General features: G+C 38.5%; 1 protein-coding gene across 14 annotated transcripts in view; it reads left to right on the top strand.

Annotated features, from left to right (window-relative positions):
• Nucleotides 1-27,450, top strand: part of ANO4 (anoctamin 4) — a 381,203-nt gene that overhangs the window by 318,641 nt on the left and 35,112 nt on the right. For all 14 annotated transcript variants that reach the window (XM_070254006.1, XM_070254010.1, XM_070254005.1 and 11 more), the window contains 7 exons: nucleotides 11,165-11,247; nucleotides 14,985-15,125; nucleotides 17,678-17,842; nucleotides 23,905-23,941; nucleotides 26,036-26,147; nucleotides 27,033-27,090; nucleotides 27,230-27,327. In XM_070254006.1, the coding sequence (XP_070110107.1) occupies nucleotides 11,165-11,247; nucleotides 14,985-15,125; nucleotides 17,678-17,842; nucleotides 23,905-23,941; nucleotides 26,036-26,147; nucleotides 27,033-27,090; nucleotides 27,230-27,327 (694 nt within the window). The remainder of the gene's footprint in view (nucleotides 1-11,164; nucleotides 11,248-14,984; nucleotides 15,126-17,677; nucleotides 17,843-23,904; nucleotides 23,942-26,035; nucleotides 26,148-27,032; nucleotides 27,091-27,229; nucleotides 27,328-27,450) is intronic.

Here is a 27,450-nt window from a genome sequence, read left to right on the forward strand (position 1 = left end):
CAAATAAAAGGTGACTTCAGGTATATTAAATACTAATGAAAACAAAGAGAAATTATGTCACAATGCTAATGGTGGTTTTCTCTAGGTGATGGGATTATGGGGAGTTTTTGTTAGCTTTATTTAGATAAAATTTACGTAAAATAAAATCCAGCAATTTTACGTGTACAATTTGACACATTATGTCAAATGCATATAATTAAAATGTATATAAATATAACCATCATCATGATGAAGATATGGAACATTTTCATCCTCCAGAAAGTTTCCTCATGCCTTTGCATAAGTCCCTTGGCAGCCTCTAACCTGCTTTCTACCACTAGAGTTTCACGTGTTCTAGAATCTCATACAAATAGAATCACTCAATATTTAGCATTTTGTATCTGGCTTTTTTCACTAAGATTAATGCTATTGAGATTCATTTGCGTTGTATGTGTCAGTAGTTTGTTCCTTTTTAGTACAGAATAGTATTCCATTGCCTGCCAAAATTTATTTATCTGTTTACTAATTAATGATCATATGGATCTAACTCAAGTTTTAGCTATCATAAATTAAGAAATTAAGTTATTAGCTATTACAAATTAAGAGAATCATTAGTTAGTGCAAACTTTTTGTACATTTGCATAAAAGTCGTATCTATTTCTCTTGGAGGAAATAACTAGGAGTGGCATTGCTGGATCATAGGACAAAAGAATGTCTAACTTTATAAGAAATTGTTTTCCAAAGTGGCTGTGCCATTTTGTACTCGCAGCAGCATTATATGCGAGTTCCAGGTGTTCCATATCCTCACAAACATTTGAATTATCAGTCTTCATCATTTTAGTCATTCTAGTGGGTGTATGGTTTTATCTCATTGTGGTTTTAATTTGCATTTCCCTAATGACTAGTAATGTTGAATGCATTTTCATTAGCTTATTTGCAATCTGCACATCTTTGGTGAAGTGTTTGTTCAAATCATTTGCCCATTTGTTATTGGGTTGTTTATCTTCTTTTTAAGTTGAAAGAGTTCTTTATATATTCTGGGTAGAAGTCCTTTATCATACATATGTTTGTAAATATTTTTCTCAGTTTGAAGCTTGCATTTTTATCTTCTTAATGGTGTCTTTTGAAAATCAAAAGTTTTTACTTTTGATACACTCAAATTTTAAATTTTTTCTTTTTTTCTGTCTGTGCTTTTTGTGTTTTATTTAAGAAATCATTGCCAAATTCAAGATCCCTAAGATTTTCTTCTCTGTTTTCTTCTAGAAAGCTTATAGGTTAACTCATATACTTAGGTTCATGAATTATTTCAGGTTGATTTTTGTATGAGATGTAAGGTAAGAGTCAGATACATTTCTTTGCATATATGGATATCCAATTGTTCCAGTAATGCTGAGTGGTTTTGGGGGTTTTTTTTTGGTGAGGAATATTGGCCCTGAGCTAACATCTGTGCCAGTCTTCCTCCATTTTTCATGTGGGACACTGCCACAGCATGGCCTGATGAGCGGTGTGTAGGTCCATGCCTGGGATCTGAACCTGTGAACCCTGGGCCACTGAAGCAGAGCATGCAAACTCAACCACTCTACCGCCAGGCTGGCCCCTGTTCCAGTAACAGTTGTTGAAAGATTATCTCTTTCCTCCCTGAATTTTCTTGGCATTTTTTTGGTTGAAAATCAATTGGCCATATATGTGTAGACCTATATGAGAATTTTTTAATATTTGATCCACATGTGTGCTTTTATGGCAATAACACACTGTCTTGATTATTATAATAAGGGTTGAAATCTTATTCTTTTTAGAAATTGTTTTGGCTATTTTAAGTCCTTTGTATTTCCATATAAATTTTGGAATCAACTTGTCAATTTCTTCCCAAAAACTCCTAATATTTTGATTGCAGCTGAGTTGAATCAATAATCAATTTGGCAAGATTGAAAACTTAATATCAAGTATTCCTATCTCTGAACATCGTTTAGCTTTTCATTTATTTAAGTGTTCTGTAATTTCTCTAAGCATGTTGTATCATTTTTAATGTACAGATCTTGCATATATTTAGAAATTTTTCCAGAATCATATTGTCTAGGACTCCAGTAACATGTATGATAGAGCACTCAATGTTGTCCTACAGGTTATTTATGCTTTGTTTGTATTTTTTTAGTCTTTTTGTCTTTGTGTTCTCCGTGTTTCTTCTTGCATTGTTTCTATTGCTTTGTCTTCAGGTTCACTAATTTTTTCTTCTGAAAAATATAATCTTCTGTTAATCCTACCCAGTGTATTTTTCTTTTCATATCTTGCATTTTTCATCTCAAATCTCAGTCACTTGGGTCTTTTTATACCTTTTATTGCTCTCTCTGTTGTATTCATGTTTTCATTTAATTTCTTGCCATATGAAGCATATTTATAAGTTTTGTCATCTTTGTTCTATCATTTTTGTTGGTTCTGGACTGTCAATCTGGGATTGATTGAATTTCCTTCTGCTTATAGGTTTTCTTTCCCTGCTTAATTGTATGCCTGGTAATTTTTTATTAAATGCTGGAAAGTGCTGAGTGTTGGTTTTTGTTGTGTTTCTTCAGTGTTTGGACTGAGTTCGGGCATGCGGTTAACTTACTTGCAGCCCTATGTGAACTCTGAGGACTGTTTAGCTACCAACAAGCAGCCTCATGTAGTTTCATCTTATGCATGTCAAGAGTAGAAGGGACTTCATCACTGATATCTGGAGCTTTCTTTCAGTATAGCTCCCTTCTCTCTGGTACTCTGCCCCACAAATTCTTGTCAGCTCCAACCCTCCCATTCCAAGCTCTCTTTCCCAAGCTCAGTAAGACCACTAGGATCTGTTTTGGTTCCCCCTGCCTGAATTGTAGTCTGGAAACCATCTCCACACAATGAGTTGGTATGATCCTAGGACTCAGCTCACTTATTTCTTCTCTCTCAGGAATCACAGTCCTGCACTGTCTCTTGTCCACTGCTGGTAACAGTTGTTTCTTATAGTGTAGCAGTTAATCCTCATGGGTGGAAGCGAAAATCCTCAGGCTGCTGCAGTTTCATAGCTATTTTATAGAAGAGAAGCATACCCTCAGACAGAACCTCAGAGAATAGTGGTTCCTTGGGGAAACTGCCGTGATCCGTGGTGTCTACTCAGCTTTACAAGTCCAGAAACACTGTTGGAATCCCCAGAGATAATTTGATTTGGGGAAATAGATTCCTCTTCTAAACTTTGCAAGCACCAGTGCATACTCCAGAATTTGAAAATATAGGTATATGGTGGAGAATATTATTTTTTAATGACCATCTAGAGTACCTTCTTCCTGGTCAGGATACTTAGGAAGCCAAATTAATCATCATCTATTGTTTGAGCTTGGAAATCAGTGCAGCTAGCAAAATCCCTTGCACATCAAAAGAATGTAATTGATAATTGTTAAATGAATGGAAGAGGGGAGCAAAAAACTTGTTTCTGCTTGATTAGTCATCCTTATACCATTACTTAGAACACCCTTAGAGACTTGTTCATGTCAGAATATCCTTCTAATGTTCTACGTTAGATAAAACTCTATCAAATTTGAGTTCTTAGACCCTTTTTTTCCTAAGTTACAGGTTGGCCCTCCCCTATCTGGACACACTGACTTTCTTCAGAAGAGGTTCCAATACCAATAATTAAGTTTCAGCTTCTTAAAATGTCGTCATATTCCTATCCTTCCTGGATCCTGAGGTTACCCACATTTGGCATTTTAGTGTGTTTCACAAATTCTCTAGTCACTCATTTACAATCACTTGTATTATTACTGCCAATGGCCTACCTCAGATGTTGCAGATTAACAACCTGTAAAAATAGTCTGATTGGTCCTCACCAATTTTAAAAATATACAAATAAACTATTATCATTTTGAAATCGAGATAGTTCACATGAAGATACATTTTTATAGTTTCTCTTGTAAAATTTGAAGATCTGGCCACAGTACAGTCAATGGGAACTGAGGAACTCCTACCACTTTACATGTTGCACATACTCCCCAATCTGTCCTAATCCCCACTACTCCCTATTGTGTGGTTTCCTCTTCTAGGTTTTGTACTGATCTGGCCCTTTTAGCATTTGAGTTTGTGACTCCTAGCTAAGTTCATTCATTATGTGAAGATTTCATGAGTTATGCTCTCAGGAGGTGACCTCATTCCTCTATTTCTAAGTTCTTGGAAAACATAGCATTGTAACGCCTCTATTTCTCTGCCAAATGAACATTCTCAGAAACTTATAAAGGACTGAAAAACATGAAATCTGTTAGTATTATTAATTTCACTTTTTGAAAAAGGAAATCAGTATTGGGAGAAAAGTGACTGAATGTGTGTATGAAGTAAGTCATTCTACTTTCCTAGGAAGTTAGAGAATCATCTTGACCAGGTCTCTGAAAATGCTTTAAGTCATCAGACAGCAGGTCACCATTCTGATGTAAAAATTGTCCTTTCTCTTCCATATGTACTGCCCATTTTATTGCTGGCTACAGCTCAATTCTTGTTTTTATAGAAACAAATGAAACACAATCTTTTGACAAGTTAAGAAAAGAAGTTAGACTATAGGATCTTTAAGGCCCCATTTCTTTCTAAAATAAGAAAAAAGTGCCTTTATAATTATTTTCTAATATTAGATATAATTCTCCTCTAGACTACTAGTTTAGACATTTTCAAAATAAAGAATCAAATTAGGCCTTTCAATATCTACTATGGTATCAGAGGGCAAAAATTAGCAGCGTTGTATCCCTGGCAGCTTTGGGACTAGTGTGGGCTTTTCCAGGCCTCCCAGAAGAAGAGTATAGGTAAGGGAAGGATAGAGAGTAAATACCAGGCTCTCCAGTGACCTATAACCCTGGCATATGGTAATTTTGTATTTATAACTTGTTTCAGCAAAGTGATCCTAAGGTTGAAAGAGTGGGCTTTCTTTGTCTTTCTTTTTGGCTCTTCTCGATTCAGTAGAAATTAGATCTCCCAGATTAGACTGTCCTCTAGTAAGTAAAAGTCAGTCAGATAGCACCCCTGGCTCATATCCTAAAAGCCGCTTGTGCCCGTATTTATTGTGTAGCCCAAACTCCCTGTTATGGGTTGAATTGTGTACCCCCCAAAAATATGTTTAAGTCCTAACCCCCAGTACTTGTGAAAGTGACCTTATTTGGAAATAAGGTCTTGAAGATGTAACCAAGTTAAGATGAGGCCATACTGAATTACCAGTATGACTGGTAAGAGAAAATAGAGACACAGACACTCACAGGGAGAAGGCCATGTGAAGACAGTGGCAGAGATTGGAGCAGTGCCTCTACAAGCCAAGGGATGTCAAGGATTGCCAGCAACTATCAGAAGCTAGGAGAGAGGCATGGGAGAGACTCTTCCTCAAAGCCTCCAGTATGAACCAAACTTGCCCACACCTTGATTTTGGACTTCTAACCTCTAGAACTTTGAGAAAATAAATTTCTGTGTTTTGAGCCAAAAAAACAGGCAGATCAGGTCCAAATCCCAGTTCTGTCATTTACTAGCCATGTGACTTCGCCTTACCTCAGATTCTTCATCCATAGGATGATGAAAATAATACTAACCTTTACAGACTTTGACAAAATAGAGCGTAGTACCTAACGTGTAAGAAATTTTTACTATATGGTAACTAAACAAGTGGTGCAGCATTTCAACCCTACCATGGAATCTAAGATTTGCAGCTGAAAGGGGAGATTTCCCTGCTTAAAACTCTCTAAATGCCTTAGGAAGATGACAAAAGATAGTAATTCAGTGGGTTTTTTCTTCCTATTTGCAGAACATTAACCATGGCTATACTTTCCAGAAAAACTCTGTATCAGTTAGGATGTGTAAAGTTAGCTTCCATAATACACAAAGCACAAAACCTTGATGTCACTAGAACCCACACACATAAAACCCAACTAGGTGTTCCTGGTTGTCCGACAGCCTTCCGCATAGTTATTCAAGTACCCAACTTCCCTCTATCTTGTGGCTCCATCCTCTTCTGGATCCTCAGAGTCCTCTCCATTCATCCCAGAAAAGGAGAAAAAAGCCGTAGAGATGATATGCCTACTTCTTAATTCTTTACTTCAAAAATAACACACATCACTTCCGCTTACTTTCCACTGGCCAAAACTTGGTTCATGTCTAACTGCAGAAAAGGCTGGGAAATGTAATCTAACTATGCCTGGAAACATAAGAAATGGCTTTGGTAAATCCGTGGAAGTATGCCACAAACTGACTTTAAATTGACAATAATTGTTCTGTTTAAGAAAATGATAGCGTATGACCTGCATAACACTCTATTTCGTGTCCTTTTGTGTCCCTTATGGGCTACATGTGACAACCTTCTCAATGTTTATGATTCTGAGCCAAGAGTATCCTGGTATTTGAACACAAACCTACCTGAACATTAACCCTGACACTACCTATACTGAAAAGGCAGAAGTCTCAGATTTTCCTAATGTGGCAACTAATTTTGTGAGAGGATTGTTATCTGGGATTGATGTTAACACTTCAGGTGAACTTCATTTGTGGGTAGGTCAGCTACAGGGTAGAGGTAAGGGTAGAAAAGGGGGAAAGAGTATGTGAAACTCTATCTTATAAGTAAAACTCATAAAGTTTCAGATATTGTGGCTTGAGGCTGCTCTATCTAAGATCTGTAAGGGAAGTAACACACAAATTATTTCATCTTCATGCCTCAAGCAATGTCTCGGTGACCAAGTGAGGTGAGCATTTCAGGCTGGCAGACAGCCCTGCTCCACATGGTCATTCAGAGATTCATATTCCTGTGAAAGAATTGTTTGCCATCCTCCCAGGCTTGATCATCATTTGCATGGTCTCAGCTGATTCACTTGGGTTCCACCCATCCAGAAGGGGAAAGAGAATGTGGAAAAAGCACCCCAAGTGTCTTAAGATATCAACAGGCAAGTAGTATACATCATATTACTTCTGCTCACATTCCACTGGGGAGAACTGTCCTTTGGCTACATCTAGTGACAAGGATATCTGAGAAATACAGTGTAGGTGAGCAGCCATGTTCCCAGCAACAATGTTTTTACTGTGGAACAAGGTAAGAATGGATCTTAGAGGACAGCTGGTAGTCTCTGCCACAGGGTCCATGCAACCAAATAATTGGAGTGGTAATTAGAAGAGAATGGTATGTTTATTGCAAGGGAAAAGAGAAGCATAAGAAGTTTCAGTTTTTCATAATAATAATTTATTATTTATCTGACACTGATGCATAAAGCATCCAGAAGATATAGTTTCATGTTCTTCAAACTTATATCCTAATTTCTTATAAGATTAGGTAAAAGAGAAAAGAGTGACTAGCCACATTGCTTTCATTTTCATGAGAGTATTTCATTTGTACATTTACTGTGCCTCTGTGGATGCCAGTCACTGTGCTAGACCATGCGGATATAAATAGAGCTAGGATTCAGCCCTTATTCTCAAGAAGCCCACAAGCTAGGAGTCAAAATGATCAAGTTTTTCTGTTGTTGTTTTTGAAGTGCTGAATGCTGTCATCAGCACTGACCTAGAGTTATATGCACTGATCAGCATGGGTATAGGGAGAGGGTTCAAAGGGAGTGATTGGAGAACACATAGGGCCAAGTCTAGAGGTCAGAGTAGGAGTTGACCAAATGACCCAAATACAGAAGACCATTGCAAGCTGAAGAAATAGTGTGGACAAAGCTAAGAAAGTTATGAAACAGCTCAGGTATGGAAACTGCTAGTGATTTAGCCTGGAGTCTATGGTTCAAGTCAGGGCAGAAAGAGTTGGGCACAAGCAGAGTCATTAGGAGCCTTGCATCTTGCGCTGGTAATGGGTTCTTTTCCGATAGGTGATGTGGCTACATTGACCCCGAGGAGACTTCATGAGTTTGAGTTTAGAAAAGTCATTAGCTATGAGGACAGATAGATTAGAATCTAAGGAGTTCAAAATGCTAGCAGTAAGGTTAAACCTTCTAATGCTTTAACTTACAAAAAGGAGATATTTTGGACCAAACTTCAGGGGAAAGAATTTCATATATTAGCAAATCTTGACAAAATACTTAGGAGTTTTGAGTCTTTTGAGGATCCATCCATAAAAGAAATATACTATTTAATCCTACTTGTCACCGTACTGGTTGGTGTAAGACAGATATATATTAACATAAAGATATATATGTATGTATATATATAGCATAAGCCAGCTCCAAAAGAGACAGAGGAAAGTGTGAGCTCATGACATAAGGCAGCATATAACTAGGTATACTCAAAGTGTAGTGGGCTCCCAGGGCTGTGGGTATTTAGACAAGGGTTTTTAAATCATAGAGTAATGGATGTATGGGATTGGAGCTTTGCCTTGAAAAGACCTATATTGTTTCAATTATGTTTTAATTCATGGGTAGAGATAGAAACAGATTCTTCTTCCTCAAATGAATGGACATTTTCACACAAAAACACTCACAAGAGCATGACAATTGCACAAGCTACAATTTCTTCTTCTCATGCTCCCAAGTTCAAGAATGGAAGAGAGAATAGGATGATTGTCCAAAGAAGGGAATTACTGGCTAGAGTTTCTCTCTGCCCCAGACACCGTTCAGCACTTGCTTGGGAGGAGAAACGTGGTGGAATATTTCTGACAGCCACTGGCTCATCTCAGAAGTCAGTTCCTTCAGACGAGAACTACAGATGGGTTGGTAGGGCTTGGTGGGAGCAGCAACAGCCAGTAAGACAGACTTCATGTGTATCCTGTGGCCTTAGCCTGTCCCAGAATGGTCCCTATCGAGCCTCTCTGAGGCCATGGGGTACAGTCCTGACTCTTATGGAGAATAGCCACATATTCAGGGGCAAGCTGCTTTGTCTCTTCAAGGCTGGGGAAGACTCTGGAAACCAAAGAGAGAAAGTCTTAAAAAAGTGCCATTTGTTTGAGAGGCCAGAGGACCTATTAAGAAATTGTCCCAGGGGTCCCATGCAAAGTTGAGACAATTTAGTGAGGCAGAGGACAAGTGTACAGAAAAGAGTTAACATAGTAGGCCTGCTTTAGAAAGTCCTGCTTACAAGATTGACCCTTGGCTGGTGTCTGGGAACATGGGTTTCAGGAGAGTTTCCACCACCCTAACTGCTAAGGGTAACTCATTGTGCATAAACTGTTTGCTGAAACAGTATGATTTCTGCTGAACACCTGATTTCCTTCTGAGACTCTGGTATTTTCACACACGCTAAGCAGAGTGTACCTCTGTGACCAGCTCCCAGTAAAAACCCTGGGTACTGGGTTTCTAATGAGCTTCCCTGTTAGACAACATTTCACGTGTTATCACAACTCATTGCTGGGGAAATTAAGCATGTGCTGTGTGACTCCCGGGGAGAGGACTCTTGGAAGTTTGCACCTGGTCACCAGACTTTGCCCCATGCACCTTTTCCCTTTGCTGATTTTGCTTTATTTCCTTTCACTGTAATAGATCTTAGCCATGAGTGCCACTGTCTGCTGAGTGCTGTGGATCCTCCTAGTGAATCATCAAACCTGCAGGTGGTTTTGGGGACCCCTGACACACAAGACTCACAGAAAGGACTCCAGTGGAAAATAGCTGCTCAGCTTTCAAACTTTATTAACCTCCAAAGACATATGTTTATTTTAATTTCCCTTTTCCAGAATTAAACACTTGATTATTTTGGTGTAGCTTTCTTAAAAACTATAACTACTCTGGATTTTTCAGATTTTAGAAAGGCACTATGGTATGTGTACCATATATTATGTAATGCCCCAGGAGGTCTGGGAAGGACCCCATATTCAAATACATTAATATGGTTGCTTTCGATGTATGGATATTCTCACTAAGAGGGATAAATACTGATGTTAAGTAGCCTCACATTGGTCCAGGTCAGAGCTTGCCACAGATGAGTTTGTGCCAAACTTAGAAGAAAAAAAGCTTAGAATTTTTAGAGCGTTTTGAATTTTGACATTGCAGATAAGGAATTATAGACCTGTAATGCCATCCCTCTTTTGCCTAGCAGGAAATTGAGAATTAGAAAAGTTAATTGATTTGTGAACAGTAGCACAGCTTATATCTGAGTTAGATTTCAAAACTAGGAATGTCTAGGTCACACGCCAGAGAAGTCTTAACTGTTACCCTGAACTGTCTTTCCAGTTACTTACTTTAAAAATATATGTTCTGTGTCTGAAGACCACTAATGAGGAGTTGAAATCAAGGTGCAATAAAAAAGAAGAAAATAACTCTCTCTCTTTGGAAAGGGCATTTGGACATTTACCTTTCCTCATGAAACTGATTCCAAATATATGACATTTTTGCTTCTGTAAGTCTCAGTACACAGCAAGACCCAAAAGAGATAGATACACCAGTTCTGTCTCTTAGGGTGTGTTTGTGACATCCTTAGTTGCAGACATCTTCAAAGTTCGAGTGTATGTATGTATGTACATCCCCTCATTTAGCTTGTGACTTCCAAGACAGCAAGATTATGTCTTGATTATTTTTTTATCTCTCTCTGCCACTGTGTAAGGCTCAATAATTCATTTGGGTAGATATTTTTAGTTGAATTGAGTAGAAACTTTCTTTGGCTAAATGAGGATAACCCCCAGATATCCCTGGGTGGGGAGGTTGGCTGTTGGAAAAGGTTCATAACAGAATTTGCACACCTTTGCCTTCAATGTGACAACAAAGAGATAGTTTGAAGAAAAAGAGAAGCAGTAAAGCTGCTTCCTCCAATAAAATAGCTTCTTTCATTAGAATAGTAAAATGCATTTTACATAGATAATTGTTGTGAGGAGGATTTGGGGGACAAGAAATCACTGCCAATCAAATACATGTGGACTGCTAAATTTTATTTTTGCTTTTCTGTCCCTACCTGCCACTCACTTTTAAAAATAAATACTCTATCAATTAGAAAGATGTTGGTAACCTGGTTTTCAGTATCCTTACATCCCATGAGCTTTGTCATTCTAATAAGTCTCTTCTGCCTCAACTTGCAGATCAGTTTAATTTAATTCTAAATGAAATCTATAATTTCTCATTATGCTTGACACAAACTTACTAATTCTCAGAAAACAGTCCTTGTTAAATGATGTTTAGCTAGAAATTCTGATCTTCAAGGATGCTTACACAAACAACTGTCATTCTTTTCAATGGCTTCATTATTCAGTGACACAGTGAACAGCATTGCTTTATTTGAAAATGTCTTTGTCTTTCTCTGCTTGTTCCAGCAACAGTTTTCCTGGAGTTTTGGAAAAGACGGCGAGCAGTAATTGCTTATGACTGGGATTTGATAGACTGGGAAGAAGAGGAGGTTTGTATCATTTACCGCAAAACTTTTTAGAAAGCAAATCACCAGGAAATACACATTATCCTTGAGTCATCCCTCTCTTCTCTGAAACAGAAGTCGTGTTTACTCATAAAGCATTTTCAATACCTGTCTTTTCAGGAAATTTCAAACAGTATAAAAAGGTAATAGCAGAATTATAAAAATAAATAAAGGCAGACAACATTCTGATTCCTTAGTGAAATAAAAGTCCATGCCTAAGTAAAGCATTTCACTTGTTCGTAGAGGCATCAGAAGAATGGGAACTAAGATTTATTTAGTTTTCTTAAATATCATCCATTTTTTACTTTAGCCGAAAGAGTATTAGTTTTATAACTCTAGGCATATGGAAGCAAATCTCCTAAGAGAACTACTCCAAGGAAAAGTTTCTATGAGCTTTCCAGGACCCTGGACAGTGCCCAGGTGTTCCCAAGCTCAGAGGTATTACCTCAAGAGGTAAATGCTGAGGAGAAATTACTCCTCAAGTGGTGTCCTTGGTGGATGTGGCTAAATTCAGGGCCAGCTCTAGATAAAACTGTCAAGGAGAAGTAAACTCAGTCCCTTAGACTTCACTTTCTCAGCACGTTCCCAAGCCCCATCACTCTCCTTTTACCCCTTCTAGGCCAATACGGTTTGCCCTTTCCTAACCTGTGTCTGGTCTCAATACTCTTGTCTTGCCACATTCTTGTCAGAGTCTTGAGTACCCATGCTAGGCTTGGTCACCACGTGCCCAATCAGATCCTGCTTTCCTTTGTCAGTTGATCCAAGCCTAAATTCCTCTTTCCTTCCTCTTGCCCATTATCTCTTACCTCTCTTGAGCCCCATTTCCTCAGAGCTTTGCTGTGCCACTAATTTAGATAAATTAATCCTATATAATGTGACAATAGGGATTAATTCGTATTTTTCTTCCAAGAAACGCACATATATATTTTTATATGTTAAATCTTCTAGAAACATAAATGAGAATTTTAGCCATGTGGCAGGCTTGGTGGGAGAGACAGTTTTAGGAGGTATTTTTGTTTGTTTCCTTCAAATCATGCCTTGTGAGTGACTGCCCTTTCTCCCCAAGTGAATGAACACATTTGAGTAGTTTTTTAGATCTAGAAATGATACTGAGATTTTCAGAAATCCTTGTTCTTTTGATAAGGCCCCTCTCATGCTTTTATAAGCATTCTCCAGAAAACGATTTTCTGCATTTGAAGAAACTGCCCAGGCAACTTCTGATGCTACTAGTAGCAGCCAGGCTGCATTCAGCACTTCCTCCTGGGTGGAGCAATTCTGCTGGGGTTTTTGTTGTTGTTGTTGTTTTTAAAGATTGGCCCTGAGCTAACATCTGTTGCCAATCTTTTCTTTTTCTTCTTCTCCACAAAGGCCCTCAGTACATAGTTGTATATTCTAGTTGTAGGTTCTTCTAGTTCTGCTATGTGAGGATGCCACCTCAGCATGGCTTGATGAGCAATGCTAGGTCCACACCCAGGATCCAAACTGGTGAAACCCTTGGTCACCAAAGTGGGGCACTTGAACTTAACCACTCAGCCACAGGGCTGGCCCCAATTCTGCTGTTTTTGTTTCATGTATTCAAGGCAGCAGCTTTCCAGTGGGATGGAAAATGTTCTTTCCTGGGAATCTGAGTCACCACTAAGCAACTGTGTCACCTTGGACAAATTACTTCACCTTTGGACTTTTGTTCATCTCTAAAAAAAAAGAGGTGTGACTAAATTTTCCCCTTTAAGCTGTAAAGTGTGACATTATTTAAGTAACTTTGGCCAAACCAATCTAAAAGTCACTGTTGGCACCTGTGGTGAGTCCAAGACATGGATTCCTTTAGGGTAAGCATACCCCTTGTGAGTCTGGAGCCCTCTGTCTCCCAAGCTCCTGTTAAAAAGCTTGGAGCACTGGACTGCTCTTTGACTCAATATACCTTTGCACAGAAGCCTACCTCAGTAGCTATGTGCAGTTCTGGTTCTCAGTTTGAGATTCATTGTAGAAATGCCTCTTACCTCTACCCTGTGGCTCTCAGCTTGCTGTGCAGAAATGCTCAGACTTACTGCATGCCTATTTCAGGGCATTAGTCTGCTAGGGCTGCCATAACAAAGTACCACAGACTGGGTGTCTTAAACAACAGAAATTTATTTACTCACAGTTCTGGAGGCTGAAAGTTCCAGATCAAGGTATTGGCAGGGTTGACTTCTTCTGAGAGCCTTGAAGGAAAGATATGTTCCAGTCCTCTCTGCCTGACGTGTAGATGGCCACTTACTCTCTGAATCTTCATATCGTGTTCTCTCTGTATATGTCTGCATCTGAATTTCCTCTTCTTATAAGGACACTCAGCATGTTGGATTAACAGCCACTCTAATGGCCTCATTTTAACTTAATTACCTCTGTAAAGACTCTGTATCCAAATTCAGTTACATTCTGAGGTATGTTTTAGGATCTCAACATATGATTTTGGGGGAGGAGGCACAATTCAGCCCATAATACTCAGGAACCCAGGCTTGGTCCCATTATTGATCTCAGTCCCTGGAATGATTAGCTCAAACACTCTTGATGACACTTACCGCCTGATAAATTGACAGAGTTTCCCAAAGAAGCAGAAGATTCTAGGTCTATTCTGTTTATATCCTTAAGTGTAACTACTTAAAATAAATGAACAAAGGCAGAACCTGTTTATAACTGTATCTCCCCCTGACCTTCCCCATTACCCATCACTGAGTGAAGTCCAGCATTGGGCTTATCCAATAGCAGGAGCCAGGATGCCCTTCCTCCTACACAGGCAGGCTACTGCCAAACTGTGCCCATTCTTCATAACCTCTCTTATGTCAGCTTCTTCTTCACTTTCTGTCAGTACCTTTATCTGAGTCTTGAGCATTTCTGCCTGTATTAACTCAATCTCCATTTCACCAGATTTTCCACTCATTTTCCCTCCTCTTCCAAGACAGTCAAATAGAACCCATGCTTAATTAACTGAAACCACTTCAGCAACCCTCTCGCTGATTTCCTTTTCTTAATCCCATAATTGCTTTTTAGTCAGAAGCTTTTTCACGTTGGATGAGGCTCAACTAAATGAAATAAAATCTCAGCTTGATTTAGAATTAGACGAGCCTTGATTTCGGCTGGATTTGAAAGGACTTACCTTGTTTTCAATGCCCAATTAAGAATACATTTAAAATCTGCTGCTTAAAGGTGAATGACTCCTAGAGGAACTTATTAAAAAATCGATTCACCATGTTTTTAGCTGCCTAAATCAAAAAGTACAAAAAAAATTTTAGGAGAAAACTGAGAATTATATTGCCATTACAACTCACAAATGGATTCTGAACATTTTGCTGCTCTTAGTTTTTTTCTTTGTCTTGGTGTCCATGTCATTTCCTGGTAATAAAAGTAAAAGCTTATTAGTTGTTTCAAACCACTTGGGACAGGATAGATGGTCCCTTTTCTCATTCTCGGTTTCTTTCTTCAAGCATAGTTTATTAAGATAACAGAAACACTTAACTATTACTCTAAATTGCATTGTCTTGATGCTAATAAGTCTAGCTCATCATCCTCTAGCTTTTCTTCAAGTGGCCAATTTCCAAACATTTAAACCTGGGTCTCCAAGCCCACCTCAGATGGACTGATTACTCTGGCGCCTGTTCATTCCATTTTACAGTGGGGTAAAATTATATTTTTCTCTTATTGCCTGAACACCTCTTCAGAGCATTAAAATGTGCCTGCTTGTTCTTTAGGAAGAAATACGGCCCCAGTTTGAAGCCAAGTATTCCAAGAAAGAGCGGATGAATCCCATTTCGGGAAAGCCAGAACCATATCAAGCATTTGCAGATAAATGCAGCCGACTTGTCGTTTCTGCATCTGGAATATTTTTTATGGTTTGAAGTTTTTTTTTTTTAATAAAACTCCATTTGTTTCATAAAATACAAATTTGTAGCATGGTAACAACAGTAATCATATCAGGCATTTTCATTGTTCTACAAAACATTTTTGAATGTTGTGTTATTTAATTCTTAAAACAACTTCATAAGGTGATCAGGGATGGTATTGCTGTCCCCAAATTATAGATGGAGCAACTGAGACTCCAAAAGGTTAAGAGGCTTGTCCAGTGTCAGCCAGTAAACAGCCTGAAGCTCAGATCCTCTACTCTAAGTCGATGTTCTTTCCACTTCCCTCTCTATGCCGTGGTGAAAGGAGCTAAAAATATGACACAGGACCTACAGTAGTGTTTTTCAAACTTTTTTTACAAGGCCTATGTAAGAAATATACTTTCTATCATGACCTGGTATATGCTATGCAAATAGATGTATAAAACTAAATATAGTAACTGAAACAATGCTCATCTTTACAACATGCAATGAACTCCGATTTTTCTCTTTTTTATTCTAGTGTACTTTTTTAATACCATCTGTAACCCCTTAAAATTGGTTTCCAGGCATAACTAATGGTTATATCAGTTTGAAAAACACTAACTTGAAACTTGGTTATTAGCTTTTCCTAAAAAGAAGTCATTTTGTGATCAACTTCAACCCTGTTAATTACTGAACAAAACATATGCAAATTTTTCAGAAATCTTGTTTTAGAATACTAAGGGTTGGTGAGGATTCTCCTTTCCTCTTTTCAAATGGCAAGTGTGTAAATATACGTCTTAGATCATTGGAGTAGGAAGGACGAGACTAGAGAAAATCCAGACAATCTACTCCCTTTAGCCAGAAAGAAACTTGGTAGATCAAAGGGTAGGCAGCATGCCCAGAGCCTCTCAGCTCAGATTAAGATTTAAATCCATGACCTTCTACAGATTCTTCTTTGTAAGCAATTGTGTTATGCTTTGCCTTCTAAAAGTACATCCATATTTATTGTTCTGCTTTTTGTTTCTCACAACAAGACATATAGATGGAAACTAAGCTTTCCCTGCTCTACAGATGGGTAACCTGGAGCATACGAGGCCAAAGCCATGGAGAGGAAAAGATACTTACCCAAGGTCACACTGATAGCTGGTAGCTGACCCAGGACTCAGGCCTGACTTCTGACTGAGTCCAGCGAGCTGTCCATTCCACCAGGTTGCCACCTTTGTCTGAAATGCAAAGTAGATTTCACCTATCTCCCTATCAACAGTTCTAGGATTAAGACATGGGCAGTTTTTTGTTTCTCTGTTTATTATTATTATTATTATTAATTATTATTATTTTAGCCAGTTCCAGCTAGGGTTTAGACTCAAGCTTTTAGAGCATGTCACTCATAGTAAGGAAAAAATAGAGTTTGTGTAAAACACAAATGCTTCTATGAAGAAAGGAATCTCTAAGTCAGCAGAAGCCATCCTGAGGCCCAGCTTTAAGATCCGGTTTTTGATAACTAAGTAGACTAAGGTCTCTACTCTGACGTATTAAGTGAGTCACCTAACAAAAGCCACAAAACTTTTTGGAGTCTCAGATTCCCATTATTTCATAGATTTAGGAGATATGCCGTATTCTTCTCAAATACCATGAAATCTTCAGAGAAAGATGCCTCAGTTCAATCTGTATATATCTCTGATTAATAAGAGATTATGCACCTATCACCTAGTTGGCTCATTCAGCAACAAATAACTGAACATCTACTGTGCACCTGTAATTATGCTAAGGTGCTGCAGAAACCATGGTGATCAAAGCAGATACTGTCCCTGCCCTGATGGAGCTTACTTTCTAAGTGGGGGAGACAGACAATAATCAGACAAATTGTCAGAAATTATAAGGATACTGGAAAAAAGTATAGGTACTGTATAACAAAAAAAAGTCGGGGGGTCCTGAAAAGCTTTAATTATGAAATGGTTCTTAAGCTAAGATGTAAAGGACGAGTCGGTATTAACTAGACTGTATGGGTATCTGTGTGTGTGTGTGTGTGTGTGTGTGTGTGTGTTTGGCAGGGGATGGGTAGGTCGGCATTTTAGGCAAAGGAGATGGCCTTGAAGATTAAGGATGCTCAGCCAATTTGAAACAGTAAAAGAAGGTCCAGAGTCCCCAGAGGGAGGGGAAAATGGCTCTCTTTGGGACTGGAGAGAGTCTTGCAGCCTGCCATAAGGACTTAGCTTTTATCCTAAGAGTAAAAGGAAGCCAATACATAGTTTTAGACAGAAGAGTGACATGATAAGATTTCCATAAATATTTGTTCATATGCTCAACCTAATATTCTGCTTAATAAAATGTTACCCCATAGCTTAAACAGTTTATCAACTTTCATGCACTATGGTTTTTCTATTTGAATAACAAAAATACAGTCAGACAAGAGAAAATATTAACCGTGATGAAGAGCACACATTTTGTTGTGGCTTCTTGAGTCAGTACCACCGTTGCTTTATTTCCTTTTCTCATCAGAGGATTTTCCACGTGGCATGATCCTCTTCCTGAAACATTCCCCCATGGTGCTCACTGGGTCTCCTCTGTCTTCCTGCCAGATCTGTGTGGTGATCGCCGCTGTGTTTGGGATCGTCATTTACCGGGTGGTGACTGTCAGCACTTTTGCTGCCTTTAAGTGGGCGTTAATCAGGAATAACTCTCAGGTTGCAACCACAGGGACTGCTGTGTGCATCAACTTCTGTATCATTATGCTGCTGAATGTGGTGAGTGAGCTGCAAGGTAACTAGCCAAATGGATAAATTACATGGGCTGCAGGTGACAGTTTTCTTCTGTTGCTAATGGGACCTGACCTCAGAGAGGCGAGCCAGTCACATAGCACTGATGGCCTGGCAGCAAATTGCCTGCATGAGATGCACTCAGATCTGGGGATTTAGAAGGTTTGAGTCAAATCTAGGCTCCAGGATTTTCTACAATGTAAGATGGGGCAATGTACTTGCCCTTTCTGGATCTTGGTTCCCTTATTTACTGAGTAAGATTACACTGTACACTCCTTGGGGAAATTTAGAGAAAAACCATATTTTAAAGGCCCAGCTCAGAATCTGTAACAAAGCTCAATAATGTTGGTTCCCATTTCCTTTTGATTCTGAATGGGGGGAAGGTGGTCAATATCCAGAGCATTCCTTGAGATAACCCTGCAAGGGGCATATCATGGTGGTACATGTTACTTGTGTTGATTTAAGGCTTTTTTCAGTTGTATATTTTAGCCCAGATGTCTCCCCTGAACCCCGAACTCATAAGTTGAACTGTCTACTCAACTATCCTCACCTAATATGTTCAAACTCAAACCCCCTATCTTCCCTCCAGAATAAGCTTCTCCCATAGCTTCCCCTGTTATAGTTGCTCAGGCTGAAAACCTTGGCATTATCCTTAACTCCTGTGTTTCTCTCACCATCAAAATGTTTCCAGAATTTGATCACTTTTCACACATCCCCAACTCACACCTTGGTCTAAGACCAACATCTCCCATTGGGTTATTGCAGTGCCTTCCCACCTGGTCTCCCAATTTCCACATTTGCTCCCTGAATCTAGGCTCATCCCAGCAGCCAAAGCGAGTTTCTAACATGTGGGCCAGCTCACGTCATGTCCAGTGACTTTCCTCTTGCTCAGAATAAAAGTTCACATTTTCATATGGCTTCTGGGGCTCTCCCTCATCTGGCCCCAGTGACATCTCTGACCTTGTCTCCTCCCTACTCATCCTGATTCTCCCGCTCCATGCTGGTCTTCTCTTTGTTCCTTGGATGTGCCAGGCATGCTCTCACCTTATGACTTTTTACTTGCTCTTCTCTCTGCCTAGAATATTCTTCCCCACAGGGTCTGCATAGCTTACTCTCTAACCTCCTTCAGATCTTTGTTCAAATGTTACTTTTCTAATAAAGCTCTTCCCTAGTCACTCAATTTAAAATTGCAACCTACTCCTTCCTCTGACAATTTCCTATCTCCCTGCCTGCTTGATTTTTCTCCATGGCATTTATCACCATCTCATATGCTATTTAAAAAAATTTATTTGTTTATTATCTGTCTTCTCTATTGGAATGTAGGCCCATGAGGACAGAAACTTTTGTCTGTTTTATTATTTTTTTTTACTGTTGTTATTTCCTAGTGTCTAAAAAAGGGCCTGGCACCTAGTAGGCCCTCAGTAAATTGTTGTGATTATTTACAGAACAAAAGGTAATGGCTGACATTGTTAGACTTGAGGTCAACCTATACATAAAAATGCTGACCTTCGATGTTTGTAGTAGGGAATAAATAAGATAATGTATGTGGAGTGCCAAGCACAGTGTCAGGCATGGAGTAGATGTTCAATTAATTATAGTTCCCCTCACCCTTATTTGTATTGCATCTTAAATCTGGGCCATATGCTGAAATGCTCTCATCATTAGAAAAGGACTTTCCAAAGGCCAAATAATTTAATACTATTATCAACATAGTTTTCTCTATTCAGATTGTCATTTCTAGCTCTTTAACCAATCCTAAATTCTATAAATCAATAAATTCTGTGTGATTCCTAAAAGAATTCAATGTACCTGATAATAAACGACTTTATTTATGATTCTTAGATGAACTAGTAATCACTGAGCTAGTGAAATATAGGTAATTTATTATTATTACTATTAAAATACACAGGGACTTCTTTATTATTTTAGCAAAAAAGTTTCAAAATTCAGAAGTTATAAAAATGAAAAAAGAGCAGTTGCTGATCACTTTGACGTGATGATTGTGTAACTGCTTGATCAAATGGAGACCTAAAGTGGATGTTTGGGACCCATGGCACTCCCCCCTCCACGACTCAGCTAGTCTCAAAGTTAATTGTGGAATACACATTGTGAAGGAGTGTGATTCATAGAGAAATTAACCAAACAGCCAGAGCTGTGAAAGATTCTGCGTGCAGGTAGGATGCAATGAATTAAAGCTTACCGTATTTTTATCATTTCTTTTCTCCAATGCTTTATTAAAATTTAATTTATGCATCTTAAGAAATAAATTTCTGGACACATGCAGTGAGCCTATAAATACATGTTTGCTCATACATTTTGAGCAGATGCCAATGTTATCAGAGTACCACTTCATTTAACCAGAAATCACTTATCTAGCAATCTCTACTTCATGATTCACAGCCAAGGAAAGAGAAAGTAAGCAAACTAAAAATGAAGAAGGGAGCATAAAGAGTGGGAAAAGTATAACGTTACAGGCATTACAAAGCACCCACTATGTGCTGGGGGACAGACTGCTAGGCATTTTCTGTGTTTTAACCTAACAAAGAGTTTCAGAGTCACCCAAACAGATGATGTAGAGTTCACACACTAAAGCTAACATGTCTTATTCTTATAAATTCCCTTAAGGTTTATTTTCATTTATTTTAGATGCAATGCAAATATCTTTGGTGTTCTGATTTCTGAGCCAACATAAGAGAAGTTTACTAAGGGAAGAATACTGAAAAGGGTAGGAAATGACAAGCCATAGCCAGGGGAAGGAAAGAAAATTAAAAGCCTATATAAGAATTCTCAAAGCAGCAGCATCTAAGACCCTTTTGTGCAGGAACCAGTTGCCTTACTCTCCTCTTCAATCTCTGATGCATCCCCATCTCAGCACACGCATTTACAGTTCTGTCTTATGCCCTGAAGCTTTGCAGTTTCCATTATGAAGGTAACCAAGTGTGTAATATAGTTTGGAAAGATTTTCATCAGAATATCTAAAAGAAAAATGTAAGTCCTTAAGCAAATATCGCATAAAGGACAGATGACAGACTAATAACTATAAAATAGGTGTGACCAGTTCAGAACTAAACTATCTACTGACTTCTGAAGTTACTCAATTTAAGGTATTTTCATGACCAATAATTTATATTTTTATAGCTATATAAACTGTTTTAAACTACTTAAAAGTTTGGCCATACTGGTCTTACAAAAAAAAATCATGTAGGCATTAATCACTAATATTTTTTCATTAATTGAAAATAAAAACCTCAAAAGCTAGATTGTTTGTATCTTCATTAAAGCCTCTAATTTTTAAATAATATAATTGTTATGGATCACATATCTTGTTTCTGATTTTTTGCTAGGGTTGTCCAATCCTAACTGAAGAAGCAGATCTATAAGAGATGTCTATCTTCTAGATTTAATGATGTGTATTTACTTTTATGTAGTGTATACTTTAAAAATAAAATTCATGTTATTTTGCAAAAGTATTCTGGATCCTAACAAAATATTATGCCTCTTAGTGACTGCTTAAGCAGTACTTACTAGTTTTCATTTTATTCCATGTCTTGAAAAATAAATGTTTCAAAGATGGAGTGAATAGGATGGATTGTCTTGTCATACTGTTTCAGTTCCGTTCTGCTTCACTAGTGACCAAAGAACATATCAATATGATGGTTTCAAGCTAAATATGCCAATAAAGGATGTATTCCAGGGGGAGACTAATTATTACCATCCTTTTGATTCAGCCACACCAATATGAATCAGATATTTCATTATACCATAAACAGTAAAAACCACAATGTCTTGTTCCAAAAAGAAGTAAGCCCGAAAATATGACTTGCGTCAGAACAAGCCCACATACATTGATTGGGCTGACAAGATCAAATTAGAAGTTCTCATAGCTTCTTTTGGACATACCCTTAAGATCAGAAAGCTTTCCATCATTTACAGATTTAACACAATTTGTGGCATCCAGTTTGGAAACTTTGATATTCTACTGCTCTTATCAGAACAAACCATCCATGGGTTTCTGTCTCAACTGCCTAATGAGAAATCAAGCCTTTTCCAGAATCCGCTCACCTGAGGATCTCTTGCCGGCCATCAGTCCCTCTGGTTATGTGTCCTTTCCTGCTGCATCCTGCTCAAAGCCTCACTGTCCATCTCATTGCATCTTCAACATGTACACAAAGTGTTCACAGGTGCCATGGATTCCTACTGTGTCCTGTACACTTTATTTTATTTTTCAAAAGGTTAATATTAATCATATTTCAACTCCTATGCTCTTCTTTTTTAAAATTCCAATATTTTCAGTGTCAAACCAAAATATTAAAGGCCTCTCATCAACTCCTAAGGCCTTTGAGACAAGTGTGCAATGTGAGACACTTTGACAAATGTTTGTGAACTTGAAAGAGATAGAGGATAAACTAGGTAACCAAAAATTGTATTTTTGAGAAAGGTGATTTCACCAGTTGAGTCTAATTTTTCTTGATAATTATGTAATTAAATAACTTTAATGATACAATGCCTTTGTAATATCAAAATATGTTTAATATTGGGCTGGCCCCGTGGTGTAGTGATTAAGTTCGGCACACTCCACTTCAGTGTCCCAGGTTCACAGGTTCGGATCCCGGGTGCAGACCTACACCACTCACCAGCCAAGCTGTGGTGGCAACTCACATACAAAGTAGTGGAAGTTTGGCACAGATGTTAGCTCAGGTAAATCTTCCTCAAGCAAAAAAAAAAAAGAGGAAGAGGGGCAACAGATGTTAGCTCAGGGTAAATCTTCCTCAGCAAAAAAATTATATATATATATAAAATTTATATTTTATACAAATTTATATAAATTTATATATATATATATTATATATATGTTTGATTAGAACATCTGCCCTATTTTGTGGTTTACCAGTATTTTATTTTTATGATAAAATTGAAATGTGTGACTAATCTATACAGGATTTCTTATTGGAAATTACACCAACCTCTTTTAACATTAGACTCCAAGAGTCTGAGGTTTCTATACACGAAATTTGATACTATGGCCATATTAATTATTTCTTATAACAAACCATAGTAATTTCTGAAAGTTTAGAGTCATACAATCTGAGGTTTTTTTTCCTAGTTCTGTAGTTAGCAGAGATCTGGGATAAGAGAATTCGAAAGTTAGGAAGGACCTTAAGATCAGTGAATTCAATACTCATTCTTAACCATGTATAAGGAAAATGATGGTCTAAAGAAGAGGTGAGGTAACGTGCCCAAGACCCACAGCTTGCAGGCTGGTAAAGCTGTAATTCCTGCCTGGGGAATTTTAACCAGTGTGATTTCACCACTTTAGTCTAATGTGATCTTAATTTTCATATTGTTCGAGGCCATTTGACTAGTTTTTCTGTTCTTTTTCATTTATCATCTTTCATTTGAGAGAAAGCACTTGCTTTTTTTTTTTTCAATTTATACACTTCCTCGAGGAATCTCCTAGAGCTGGGTTTGCCATAAACTGTACCCCTTGCACTTGCATATACACATACACACGTGCACATTCATGCACACTCCTTCCATTCCATTGTAGGACCCTCTATTTACCAGATGGCTGGGTGAGTTAAGGATGCACCCAATTAACTAATGGAAAAGCAGAATACCATAAGTTTAGGAGTGCTATAATCTATAAAATACAGCAGTGCATAAAAACAATAGAACTGTAGACTCTTGCCATTAGAATCAGTCTTAGAGATTCTACATTGAGGATGCTGAGGCCCAGGAATGTTGTGACTTGTCCAGCATCACTTAGCAATTAGTGGCAGCTAGCCTGTTATCACAGAATTATTCACGTAGAAGCAAGAATTTAAAATTAGGAAATTTTAAAATTAGGAGATTTTAAAATTAGGAAAATGGGACCTTGTACATTTCTTTCTTGCCCCGAAAGGACACAATTGTTCACAATGTTTTCATTGTTTAAGTGGATGGTTAATGAAATTATGTTCACTCATGACTTAATTACCTATTTCCTTTATAATTCTAGATTTTAGAACATCTACAGTTCATTTTTTAAATATATGAAATTTATTTTACAGCTCTATGAAAAAGTTGCACTGCTTCTGACGAATTTAGGTAAGTGAGACCCTTTTTATTTCACCGTACAGTGTTGTGGTCTGGAAAACACCTTTTCAAAGATTCATTTCTAAAACAGTAATGAAAAGAAATATTCCCTTTATTTCAAATTGCATGCCACAGTTTGTTCTTTGCCTTCAACAGGACATTTTAAAAATGTCTAGGAATTGGTGGATCTTTCCTACCTAAAGCTTTGAAACCTGTCACCAACATGCATCATGAGCTAATGTAATTTAAAGTAGGTTTCTCTTAATGCACAAAAAATATAGCATCACAAAAGTACATGTGTATAAGGAGCCCAGAATCATTTAGAAAAACTTTTATTTGCTGTTGCCTATGATTTTTATTTAATTAAAAAAATGCCAATTTTTCATGGCATATAAAAATTACAGCAAAATTAGTTGCTTTTAAGACTGGGAGCCTTTTATTAGGAATGTCAGCAGGTTCACCATCACTGACATTGGTAGAAATAATCTTCATCTGGACAAGTCACCTCCAAGAACATTTCTCCAACTCCTTAAAGTACCAGAACACTCTGGTTTCCAGCTATAAGTTGTAGATTTACTATATTTTCTAGATACAAAATTGTCCAATTTTATTAATGAGATGTCAGTCACTTTACTCAGTTTGAGAAAATTAAACGCTCCCACACAAAACCTGTTTTAGCGCATTACCATATGCAGTTTGTCCAAAGGGGAAAAAAACTCACAGTGTTTTTATTTATAATAATTATTATAATAAAAGATGCCATTTATTGAGCCCTTCTATGTGCCAGATACAGAGCTAGGCACTTGGCATATCCCCTTTAATCTCATTGAAATCTTCCATCACTGCCACCCCTTGCCCAAAAAGAGAGGAAGAGGCCTGTGTACATAGAAGAGGTAGCTGCCCGTTGGTAGACTATGGTTAGGGGCAGCTTGATCCAGACTGGCAAAGATGCCAGTGAAGATAGAGGCCTAGTCTATCCATGGTTGGGACACCTGGGAACCCACCCAGCTGGCTAACTATGACACCTTCCTATGGAACCAAACATTTGGTAGCAGAAGTGAAATAAAACTAAAACCCTTTTAGAATCGTTTGTCTTTTCTTCCCTCAACAGCAGTATAGCTTTGTTCTGAAACTGGCGTTTAAACCATTTTAAATCAGATTCTCTTTCTTTCTCCCCTCCCTTCTCAGATATGCTGCCAGGAAGCATTTTCAGTTATAATTCGTGGAAAAGAAATTGATGGGCTTAAATAGTAAATGAGCAATTAGAAGCTCAGGGAATGTGGAAACAGAGAAAGTGTTATTGCATTAGATACATTTTCTTTGACTTTGCTTGAGGTGAGGATGCAGCTCCTAGGGAAGGATAAGTGTATTTGACATGAGATGTCAAGGTGGAGGTGTGATCCATATTTTGGTTCATATCACAGTGTTCATAGAGTATTTGCTTTATGGAAATCAAAATATGAGGAGATGAGAATTGGCTCCTGAGTGAGGTCAGGAAATTGTAAGACACAGATGGTGATATACAGTAAAAGTTCTAAAGATGAGGTCATCTCCTTGGTATTTGTCCTTGAGAAAGAAAATGGTAGTTGAGGGTAACAGACAAAAAAGTCAAATACTCTCAGCATTCTGACATGGGAGTCTGACTCCCTCACCCTGAGTAGTGCCTGGCATTACACCAGAAATAGAAGTCAAGACGAAGGAATTATTACGAGCTAGGAGAAGACCTGACCTCACCAGGTCCTACCCCACAGGGAGAAACTAAGAGGAAACTGAAAGGCGACTGCAGGGAGCCAGGACTGGGAATGAGGCCCCATCAGCCTGGTTGTCTCTACTCTAGGCATCCTATAACAGTAGAACAAACTGGATGTTCTATCCCCTCAGATAGTCAGTAGCCACTTTCCACCAAATTTTTGTTGGGGCTGCTCTGCCAGCTTGAGGATCCCATGGATGGTCCATTCTATCACACCCCATCCATAGACAAACTGAGGCCTCCTGCGGCCTCCTTGGGACACCTATGCTCCCACCCTGTGTGCATGGGGAGGAGGAGAGAGGGAATTGAGAGAGGCTCACACACAGCCTCTCAAATTGCTCCCCTTTTGTCCACAGAACAGCCTCGCACAGAGTCCGAGTGGGAGAACAGCTTCACCCTGAAAATGTTTCTTTTTCAGTTTGTCAATCTGAACAGCTCCACGTTTTACATCGCGTTCTTCCTTGGAAGGTAAGAACTGGATATCTCCGTACCTCCCTGGGCTGGGGACAGAGTACTCAGAGGTCACTGACCAGGGGTGACAGGGAAGCCCCTTCTTTAGAGAGATTTATACAAAGTGTAAAAAGGGGAGATCAGTCTCGCCCTTTACCTTCCCATCCTTGAGCTGGGGAATGGTCTTTTCCACTCAAAAGTACCTGCACACCTTTTCTTGCTGAGGTAAGTAGAAGAAAATTGTTTGTACATGTGAAAGATGGATTTAAAACTTGGGGGCTCCATCTGCATCTGAATCAGACCCTTGGCTCTCACACCTATATGAGCAGGTGGCATGAGGGGGCAGGTGGCCTGCAGCCTGTCCTAGATGCTGACTTCAGAATTTGGAAAGGACCGTGTTTAGTGGCCATGTCCCATGAATTCCCTTACACCAGGAAGTGTTTCCAAGGAGATGAGAACCAGTGAAGGCCTGAGGACTGGATTTTGATGAGATGGATGAACGGCCTCTCCTCAGTTTCTAGCTTCTTCAGCATGGAATTCTACTCAGATAGTTCAATTTTTTAAAAAAACAGTTTTATCATTATTCAAAAAGATCAGATGTGTTTACATCCAACCTGCTGCTTACACAGCAGGCACTTGACATTCAGCAGAAAGTGTTAAAAGTCACATCAATCAACAAGAACTGGCCTCTGTAGTCAGCAGCCAGACAGAAAGGCCAGAAGAGAAATAGCCCCCGGAGAATTCCAGAAGTTGTAGTTATGAGAGCTCTGGAGAGTTGCCTGATTCCCTCAGATCTGATACTTACTTTACCAGTAATTTTCATTGGAGGAGGTACTGATCTGAATATAATATTCATTGAAAGCTACAGGATGCTAATGGTTTGTTTTTCTGTGTGTGTTGAAGATTTACAGGACACCCAGGTGCCTACTTGAGGCTGATAAACCGGTGGAGACTAGAAGAGGTTTGTATTCTCCCATCATTCCTTGTTTCCTACAGACTTGCGTTAAACAGCCTTAGGGCAACTTTGTGCAGATTAGAAACCAGACCTGCTTTCTTCCTCTCCATTGATTCTTGAATTTCTGTGTTTGCTTACCTCGCAGTGCCACCCTAGTGGATGCCTTATTGATCTCTGTATGCAAATGGGTATTATAATGGTGCTAAAGCAGACCTGGAATAATTTCATGGAACTTGGCTATCCGTAAGTACCTTAGATATCTGTAGTTGAGAGGCAGCATTGTCATTATTGGCTTTTCTAGGTGTGGCAAGTAAGATAGGCAATGCAGACTCAGCAATTAAGCCAGTTTTCACACTTAGATATTCA

Source organism: Equus caballus, chromosome 28 (assembly GCF_041296265.1).
Source record: "Equus caballus isolate H_3958 breed thoroughbred chromosome 28, TB-T2T, whole genome shotgun sequence".
In the NCBI taxonomy this organism is placed as follows: Eukaryota; Metazoa; Chordata; class Mammalia; order Perissodactyla; family Equidae; genus Equus; species Equus caballus.